General features: G+C 43.1%; 1 protein-coding gene across 1 annotated transcript; it reads right to left on the minus strand.

Moving 5' to 3' along the window:
* Positions 1-1,149: 1,149 nt before the first annotated feature.
* Positions 1,150-10,141, minus strand: LOC121865339. Its single transcript, XM_042364679.1, has 7 exons — positions 10,021-10,141; positions 8,622-8,760; positions 8,142-8,364; positions 7,089-7,222; positions 6,775-6,928; positions 6,166-6,293; positions 1,150-5,766 (listed from the first exon to the last, which is right to left on the minus strand). The coding sequence occupies exons 1-7, from the start codon at positions 10,104-10,106 to the stop codon at positions 2,272-2,274; spliced, it is 4,359 nt and encodes a 1,452-aa protein (XP_042220613.1). The 5' UTR covers positions 10,107-10,141; the 3' UTR covers positions 1,150-2,271.
* Between the last annotated feature and the right edge of the window lie 794 nt (positions 10,142-10,935).

Below are 10,935 nucleotides of genomic sequence, written 5' to 3' on the forward strand. Positions count from 1 at the left end.
TATCACGAGGTGTGTGTGTGTGTGTGTGTGTGTGTGTTAACAGTGTCTTTAAACCCTGAACAGTGTCTTTAAACCCTGAACATAAATGTAAACAAAACTCAGGTGTGTTGGAAGCCATAATTCCCTAAAGAAATAATCAACACTTGTTCTTTACTCACAATGTCTTTGATATATTGTCTGTTAACTTACACTCATCATCACCCACGTACACATACACACAGAAACACTTACAGTACACACACACACACACACAGAAACACTTACAGTACACACACACACACACATGCACACACACTAATACACATATTCCCAACACTTAACTAACAACCTCTATACATAGTTACAAATTACCACAGCCAACACAAGTAGCCACAACCTTAATTAAGAGCCTGCCACACACACACACACACACACACACACACACACACCCACACACACACACAGACACACACACACACACCCTCCACACACACACAGGACACACCCTCCACACACACACACCCTCCGGCCACACACACACAGACACACCCTCCACACACACACACACAGACACACCCTCCGGCCACACACACACACACACACCCACACACACACACACACACCCTCCACACACACACACACAGACACACCTCCACACACACACACACAGACACACACAGACACACCCTCCACACACACACACCCTCACACACACACACAGACACATACACACACACACACACACACCCTCCACACACACACACACAGACACACCTCCACACACACACACACACCCTCCGCCACACACACACACACCTCCGCCACACACACACACATCTCCACACACACACTCACACACAAACAGACACACCCTCCGCCACACACAGACACACACAGACACACACGCACACCCTCCACCTCAGAGTATCAGCGAGGCGGCACTCACTTATTATACCCAGAAAGCATATTTAACACAACAATACTCAGAGTTTTGTGATGATGTCAATAATTATTATCAAACACTAAGAATACCGAGCTGTGAAAAAGGCCCCGTTAAATGTCTCAGTTAAGGCGGATGAGAGAATGTAAACACTGGAGTGAGTCAGTTAATGTAAGCTTTCTGAGTACATACTTGGGTACTACGGATTAGTCAAATAAAAATAACTAAAATAATGACATCTACTTTATTCATTAATGTCTTCTACATGTTCTCTACGAAATAAAATGGATGATTAACAAAATAAATCATAAAATAACTCAAAATAAATGTCTGCTGCAGCTGAGGCCTCGCAAGACATGATGTAACTGAGGAATGTGTGCGAGTTGATACAGTATACATGTCTCATCCGCCAGGAAGGTTTATCCCGCTAGCCAGTCCCCTCACGCCTCGCTGGTGTGTGTGTGTGTGTGTGTGTGTGTGTGTGTGTGTGTGTGTGTGTGTGTGTGTGTGTGTGTGTGTGTGTGTACTATTGACAGGAGAACGATAACTCACTATATCAATCATAAGTCAAATAGTGTCCTACAGTATCTTAAGAAAAGGTAATAATTTAACCTGACTATAAAGAAAAAGTATCGATAATTTGAATGTATTTTGTACTATCAATTATGTAAACATGTACAGTAATTTACATATTCATTCTACTGTGTCACTAAGGTCTGCCATAAGTAGTAAAATCTCTAAGTAATTATACCCAATGGTGTTATAAGTAACGAGGCGTGAGTGAGTGACAGGCTTCAACTAACCACTATTTACTACAACACACTTAAGTCATGTAATCAAAGCACTACCACTACTTTCTGAGTATAATATCACTATGTCAATACTATACTACTAAATACAAAAATAAGCTCCTCACAAAGCTTAAAATCATAATATTCTGTTAATTCTACATTATTCTTCACTTCAGTTACATCTATCAGTCAAAGCTTAAGAGTATATCACTACATCACTCACCATCAGCCACATCCACTTAACACTCGGTATAAACATCCTCCACGCTGACTGAACCTGGAATGATTATTGTTGTACCCTGGAGCTGTGACGAAACTGAGATGAGACACCATGGTGGAGATAAGAGAGACACTATGGTGGAGATGAGAGACAATAAACCTGGGAGACGAAGGAGAAATTAGAGGGAATATAACAGGAGGTCTTATCAGTGAGCTTTATCACACTAGCCTTAAAGTACGGCAGTGTTTAGTATTATATAACATCGTTTTTACTTCCCTGACGGAGGACCTACAGCTTCTTCGTGTGAATCTATTAATTGATTTAGGACTTTTGATCCAGGTTTATTCTGGGAAGTAGGCATTAAACTTCTGGCCAAGATCATCCACCATCGACCCTAAATTACCTATCAGATCCTTTAGCTCGATCTTACTAGCGTCGATACGTTTTTCTTTGGGTTGTGCTGATGGTACAGGAGGTGGTGAGACCGCAGGAGAGCCGAGCGTGTTGAGAGTGACGTCCTCGTTCTCCAGGCACCGGTTCATCACATCGTCCAGGTAGGTGATGCGATTCAAGATGGATGACTGGATATGAACTTGATCGTAAGGTTTTATGATATTTCCTTTGTTTTCCGGATTGCTGCTGTGATTTAAATCATCGATGAGCCACTCAACTTCACTGAGAGAATGAGTTCGTGAGCTGTGGAGTGAGCTGTGGCGTGAGCTGTCAGCCTGGTCGCCTGTGAGATGCACGGCGGGTGACTGTGAGTGATCTCTCACAACACTGGCCGTCTTTTCAAAAAACTTAGCCACATTCTCAGCGCTGAGTGTTCTGCTTTTCTCATTCATACTGCTGACCAACTCACCAAGATCGCTTATCAAGTCCTTCAGTTCCCCACGTCTCACGTCCACACGTGCACCACAGCTCACAGGAGACAAGACAGCGAGGGGTGAAGGAGAAGCCGACTCCTCGTTGTCAGACACTCCCAAGGTGTTCATCGTCACGTCTTCGTTTTCCAGACATCTATACACAAGATCTTCAAGAAGGTCAATCCTGGTTGTAATTTCTTTGTTGATTTTAGGCTCCCAAGATGACAGTTCATCAAAATCTTGATTACTTATACTAAGAGAATTCTCAGTTAAGTGATCTGAGTCCCCACACTCGGAGTTCTGTGTGCTCGTGGAAGAAATTGGACCTATATTAAACACTGGATCACTCGAGCGCTCAAAAGTTGTAGCTCGTGATGGTTTTTCTTTTCTTCTTACAGAACGAGAACCTCTTTCCTGAATCGTGTTGGCTGCAGCTTCACTTTGCAATGATGAACTCTGACGGTGTGCTTCAATTACCGTGTTGTTTTTAACACTACCCTGACTATCTGCTGTATCTCCATACTCCATTATTTCTGCTGCATGAGCTTTGTTTTCATTCAGCGCAGCAGTGTGACGAGAAATGACACTTTTATAATAATTAAATGGCTTTATTTCAACAACATTGCCGTCATGTGTTGCCCCAGACACAGCAGTTCCTTTCCTGTTCATATTTTCTCGATGATTAACATCAACCTTCTTCTCCCCAGATGTATTTTGTTCACTGATAGGAATTAGTTGTTGCTTCCTCACGTCTTGTTGGTTACCTGCTGATTTTTCCATTCTCAGTCCTCGTAATATATTTACAGCAGATCCCCCTAAGGAGAAAAATCCCTTCTGATTGGCTGGAGGTGTATCACTTACCACCTGCCTATACTGATCCTCTAAATCTCTCTCAGAACTCTCGGTATCAAGTGACGTGATTGAAGACTTGCTATTTTGTGTGGTAGTCGAGTAATTACACGAGGAGTCATCATCCTCTACTCTCCCCGAGCGATCAGAAGAGCCATCTTCATTGTGACTAGTTCTTCTTTTTGTACTTAAGTTCCCCAGATGGGTCATGCTCGCTAGCCCACCGCAGATAATTCTGAACTGGTTAGCAATTGCGATCCTGCCTCGTGTTGTCCACTGTCCACCTGCGGCCGTTACCTCATTCTCTACGCTGTTTATCTCACTATCTATGTCTCCCTCACTACCCGGAGTCCTACCGTCCTCTACCCTGCTTACTTCACTCCTTCCGTCTCCTTCGTCACTGATATACCTGCCTACCTGCGGAACTGAGGGTTCTCCGCAACTGAAATCCTTTATTCCCTGATTCGCTGCGGCAGCTTCATAACTCCTCATAAACTTTTCATACGTAGGTGTCGCGTTCCTCACACTCCCTGTTACTTGGCCTACTGCAAGGTCCTCATTAGCTGCGGTTCCCTCATTATAGAAGTCCCTCATAACCTGGTTAGCTGCAGTTTCCTCGTTAAAGACACCCCTCATAACCTGGTTAGCTGGCATTCCCTCATTATGGACGCCCCTCATAACCTGGTTAGCTGGCATTCCCTCATTATGGACGCCCCTCATAACCTGGTTAGCTGGCATTCCCTCATTATGGACGCCCCTCATAACCTGGTTAGCTGGCATTCCCTCATTATAGACACCCCTCATAACCTGGTTAGCTGGCATTCCCTCATTTTGGACGTCTCTCATAGCCAGGTTAGCTGAAGCTGCCTCATTACAGAAGGACCTCATCACCCGGCTTGCTGTAACCCCCTCATTATAGACGTCCATTATTGCACAATTATCTGAGCCACTGTCACTCCCGTTACTCACTGCTTGGTCTATCATGGCTGCCTCACCTCTCCCCCATCCTCGCTGGTAAGAAGGTGACCCATCTTCTGCAGCGATCCTTACTAACTGATTGCTTATCTTTACTTCATCGTCAGGAGTCCTCAACGTCGGAGTACTCAAGCTCATCTGTTGGTTCACCGCCATATTTGTACATGTATCCGCCTCTACATGATCAGCTACGGGAGACTCATTTCTCCCTGTCCATAAGTAATGACCCATAGCTGCTTCATCCATGTTCACAAGTTCTGTGTTAGTTGGAGAGCGTTCATCGTCTGCGAACACTTCCTCTTCGGCAGCGGCTTGTAAGTTGTGAGTAAGTGGTGAGTTACTCGGCGTCGTCCATGAATGATAGACATGAGTTGTGGCAACGAAGTTTTGTCCTGAACAACATGACTCCGTTGAGGGAGAATTCATTGTCCCTGTGTGATCGCTGTCTGATGAAATGCCCCTGATCGTCCCTAAGTAATGTGCTGGAGTTAATCCTCCACTCACAATCCCTAACTCAGTCCAGAGAGAAACAGACCCAAGTAACCGCGATGGGTGTATGAAATAAGGGCTAAGTGGTCCTAACAGGCTGGTGGTGGACTGATCTAGCGACAGTGTACCTGACCTATTCGATAAAAAGGGAAATCGATCTTCCATAAGCTCAGACATACATGTTTCTGTATCTGAACTACTGAAGTCTTCCTCTCCACTCACTTCCTGTATTAGTGTATCGTCGTTCTCAGAATCATCATTATCAGAATAAAAAGTTTCTAATCTCCTAAGTTGCAACCTTAACAGCTCCTCATACTGAGACTGTGAGCTCTTTAGACTCACACTTTCAATAATCATTCCAGATTGAGCAGACAGCTCTTGAATATCAACTGGAGTGCCCACAAGTCCCCTTTCAGGAGCGCTTCCCTGATCACAGTTGGGGATAAACATCCCCCCATTAGTACCAAGGTTTTCGTACCCTGTAGGACTCTTAGCTTCTTCGAAGAGGATTTTGTCAGACTCTTCTCCAGGTTCTGACACTCCATAAGCGTTCTCAGCCTTGACACGGAAGCGATACTCTGAGCCGACGATGAGGTCACTGAGCTGTGTCCAAGTGATGCGAGAGGATGCAGCCTTGAGCCACACATCCCAACCCACCTGTGGTAAATAACTCAATATGTTATACACATCTTTATATCCATGACTTGTTTAATAATAAGAAGCAATTGAAGTTTCTGTTGGTTGAATGATAAGATGTAACCATTCAACACTCTTACGAATATGATATTTAAAGAGTAAGACATTTATTACATAGAAGATGATTTATTAAGCTGTAGTACGAGAAACACATTGATCCAGTGAGCTCTATTACAAGAGATATACTTTTCTAACGAGCTTCAGTTCAAGAGCCAGAATGATATAGTGAGCATATGATTTAGTGAGCCTTCATACTATACTGTGTAAGAATGATCAAGTTAGCCCAAATGGAGGAGTCATGACAACTTAGTGAACTCCAAAACAAGAAAAAGGAAACATCACTCCTGGCCGACGACTTACCCTGAAGTACTCTACGATATAATTGGATATCCTACAGCCACCGTCGTCCAGTGGGGGGTCCCAGCGCAGCGTGACCGAGGTGCCTGACACGTCTGTGATGGTGGGCAAGCTGGGTGCGTCCGGTCGATCTGAGGAAATACTTTAACTGTCATAGTCACGTCAAGAACCAAACATACATCCGTCTGAAGGTCACCAATACCCATCAGAAAGTTTAATACAATGATCATAGAAGAGTGTGTTGTTGTTAGTCTCAGATAGAAGGTGATGTGAACGAAGGTATGTAGCGAAAAAATATGCTCTGACCAAGTGAAATGAGGAAAGAACCATCTCCAGTAATGCAGTGGGAGAAGACGTGAGCAACAGGCCCTGGATGGTGCTTCTCAACACTAAAAATAAAGAGTTTGCAAGTCCTTCATGAAACAAAGGCCAAAATTCACTACATTGTTCTCAACAGTCAACAGCGACCAGCAAAAACAATACAACACTGCTAAATTCAAGTAACTGCAGACATATAAGAAATGTACAGTAGAAACTAAACCAAGATATATGAAAGAAAAAGCTAAAAACTAATGTGTATTATTAATATCAAGAAATACAAATGTCAAGGACCTGTGACGGTGACGAAGAAGGAGGAGGTCTCATTCCCCTGCGAGTTAGATAGCTTGAGGGTGTACATGCCCTTGTCCGTCCTGCAGGCTCCGGCGATCTTCAGAGTGATGTACTTGTCAGACACGTCCATAGTGTGTCGGTCATCACTCGCAATCTGAAGGAGGAGGACCTTTAATTAACACACGTGGTAGGTGTGTTAATAAGAAATGAGGCAGTGACAAGTGAGGTGAGTGACAGATAACGCAAATGAAAGATGATGCTGGTGACAGGTGAAGTGCATGACTAGGTACATGACCATTGAAGGAGAGACCCACCTCCTTGCCGTTGTGGGTCCAGGCGGCCTGTGGCTGAGGTCGGCCCGTATAGGGTACTCGTAGTCGGATAAGTTCGTCTGTATCGAAAATTAGTCCTTGTTCGTACTGTGGTGGGAGCCTGACCTGAGGCGGGGCTGTGGGAGAGGGGCGGAGTGTATTAAAAAGTGTGTAAATACAATAACAGTGAAATGAAACGATGGCCCAGAAGATCATCACTTGATAATTATGTCAGCCAATAAGAGCATCATCAACTTCCATCTTCTCTTCGCCATACATCATCATTATATTCTGCTCAGATGACCCAAGTAGCACATGTAATTAATCAGAAATAATTTTCAATCTAAAATAACTTTTTTTTTTCAGCTAACTAATTTACAGAGTTATTCAGGAGAAGCAGTGTGTCGTGTCGCCAAAACTCTTGGTGGACGGAAGCGGTATCTGGCAATTTACATGAGCAGTTATGTCATGTGGCAATAAAACTGATTGTATTGCTATATAATAAAATACTGTTTTAAGTCGTTAATTAAAAAAAATATGGTTATTGATGTTTCAGTAAACATTAAATGTTATATCCCAAGTATTTCGTATCTAAGGAGAGAAAGGAAAAGATTTACCCGCAAGCGATAATTGAAGAACCATTATCAACTTAGTATAGTTAAGGATAGCAATAAACACTAACATGTCCAAAAAAGGGTATTTTACATATCAAGGGGTATTTTCCAATAAATAAACCCTCTTTTGCCTAAAATAGCCTTCTTTTACCCAATTTTTTTTAGTGTTGAATATTTTGCCATAATTATTCTCAAGGAGTTAAGTCATTATATTCAAAGTGTTAAAGTATACTGATTACCACCATTAGAAGACCAGCGAGTGAAGCAAAAAGTATCAAAAACGACAGAATGAATACAATACAATATACTGTACGTAAAAGTAGTATTATGACTGAGCAGTTTTACACAAGTTACAACACATGAACCTCCCCATAAACTCAAGAATCACCCAGGGTCAAAATGGACGGCGTACCCCTGAAGCCAATGTTAGGTCGTTACTTACCCTCCACCCTGAGAGTAGCCTGAGAGGAGGCCACTCCCACACGGTTGGTGGCCCTCACTCTGATGTCCCCCTCGTCCGTGAGCTTCGCCTCCTTCAGCACCAGCGTGTATCGATCTCCCTCCACACGGAACTCGAAGCGTCTTGTGTCATACACTTCAAAACCGTCCTTGTACCAAGTGATGTCTGGCAGCGGTGTGCCGATGATGTCCACAGAAAACTCGACCTGGAAGAGTGACATCTATTAACAAGATCAATAAAACAATTTATGTAGTACTGTATATAGTTTTCTAAATCCAGAAGCTTTGTGTACGTGGTATAGCCATATCAAACATAGAATATCTTCAAACATGATGCAATCCACCTCAAAGTGTTGAAGAAAACTAGAACATCTTAATATAAAAATACAACTTCTTTTCTCCTTTATAATCGTCCTAATATTCACAACATCTTGTGAATCTAGTCAGCAGGTGAGTTTCCTACCCTCTGGCTCTCCACTGCGATGGCATCTCTCAGTTCCCTGAGGAAGTGGGGTTCGGTGGCCTCCTGGTCAGTAGAGATGCTGACTATCTCTGAGGGCGGGGATGGGTCAGACATGCCCACAGCGTTCTCTGCTGACACTCTGTGGGGGTCGGGAGGAGAGTGAGGGGGGGCAAAACAAACTTATCAGTCAAATATATGAGTATTCTAAGATAAGGGACGGCAAAAATTAACATACTGCATCGTAAAACCAACCAGTAAACCCTTGAGCTGAAACAAGATGTGACAAAGTTTATACAGTACATCATTAATTCAACATCTATGGAACAAAACCTGATCTTTTAGACATTTTGCAACTTCTATAACTGTCCTTAAGGTATACTAAGTTAACAAATAAACACAACCAACATAAACCCAGACTAAGTTAAAAACGAGGAAGTCATTGAGTTACTTTAAGAGTTTTACCTCTTCCCCCGGCACCAGCTGGCCACCTCGCTTCTCGAAATACCTCTGAGTAAGCCAAGCCATTCATTCTGGCCACTCCTGCCAGATACTGCTGCTGGCTGTCCTGTCTCGAGTCTACCACACTTGAAGTGCTCAGATCCCATCAGTGTAAACTGTCTTTCTAAACCTCAAGACAATAAATATTGTATTATGTCGAAGTTCTCAGTCCCACGAGATAGTTACAAAATAATTCACTCCTGCCAGATGGAGCACCACCTCGTCCTGTCATACTGAGGAGCTCAACACCCCATAACCACCCTCACATTTTGACCATTAACACCGCCATTACGCCATTATTTTAAGCCTCCCATTGCACAGTGATAGTCACCCTTGTCCCTTGCCTTCAAATACATGGAATCTGGAGTTCTTCTGCATGTCTAAAACTACCTGTATCTAGATTCTGCTACAGGGTATCAGTAAGGAAGGTAACCAGCACCTTCATTACATGACTTGGTGGTCTTTACTGTACTTAAATAAAACCCATTAACTTTAACTACTCCAAGAAAGACAACAATTATCTTCCTGACAGGCTAGAGAGCTCTTATTATTTCCCAGCAGAACTTAAACTACCGGCTATATATAAGGTGTTCAAGATAAGGCAACCACCACCTTCCCTGATAAGCTAAAGTTGGTCCTATTGTTCCTGGTCATAACTAAAAATACTCAATACTTACACGGTGTACCATGGGAGGCAGCCAGTACCTACTCAACGTGGGGAAACTGACACTAAACTTCCTCAACATGACTTAATCTAACCAGCACCTATAACGTTCATGAAGGGAGCAACAACAAGTACAGTCCATACACCAACACACTCTTCGCTCCCACACCAGAACATAACACTATCCAGTATACGTTTAAGGGTGACCAAGGGATGAATGAGGCAGCCAACACCCACCTGAAGCGGTACTCCCGGCCACCGATGAGGTTGGCGACGGCGTACTCAGTGTCCTTGATGGGCACCAGGTTCACCCTCACCCACATCTCGCCCTGACCTTCACTCCGCTCGATGATGTAACCTGTGACGACAACAACAGTGGTAAACATCTCATAAAGCTATGTCTCTCGCTCATAATAACACACACTACTCACAACCATCATCACATAATAACACACTACTCACAACCATCACATAATAACACACGCTACTCACAACCATAATCACATAATAACACACTACTCACAACCATCACATAATAACACACACTACTCACAACCATCACATAATAACACACGCTACTCACAACCATCACATAATAACACACGCTACTCACAACCAACACATAATAACACACTACTCACAACCATCACACAATAACACACGCTACTCACAACCATCACATAATAACACACTACTCACAACCATCACATAATAACACACGTAACTCACAACCAACACATAATAACACACTACTCACAACCATCACATAATAACACACACTACTCACAACCATCACATAATAACACACGCTACTCACAACCATCACATAATAACACACGCTACTCACAACCATCACATAATAACACACGCTACTCACAACCATCACATAATAACACACGCTACTCACAACCGTCACATAATAACAACACACCACTCACAACCATCACATAATAACACACTACTCACAACCATCACATAATAACAACATGCGCCACTCACAAATCAATAAGACAATAACAACACGCGCTACTCACAACCACATCACATAATAACACACGCTACTCACAACCATCATCACATAATACAACACACACCACCCACAACCATCACATAATAACACACTACTCACACAACCATCACATAATAACACAT

This window comes from Homarus americanus, unplaced genomic scaffold (genome assembly GCF_018991925.1).
Source record: "Homarus americanus isolate GMGI-L3 unplaced genomic scaffold, GMGI_Hamer_2.0 scaffold46940, whole genome shotgun sequence".
Taxonomy (NCBI): domain Eukaryota; kingdom Metazoa; phylum Arthropoda; class Malacostraca; order Decapoda; family Nephropidae; genus Homarus; species Homarus americanus.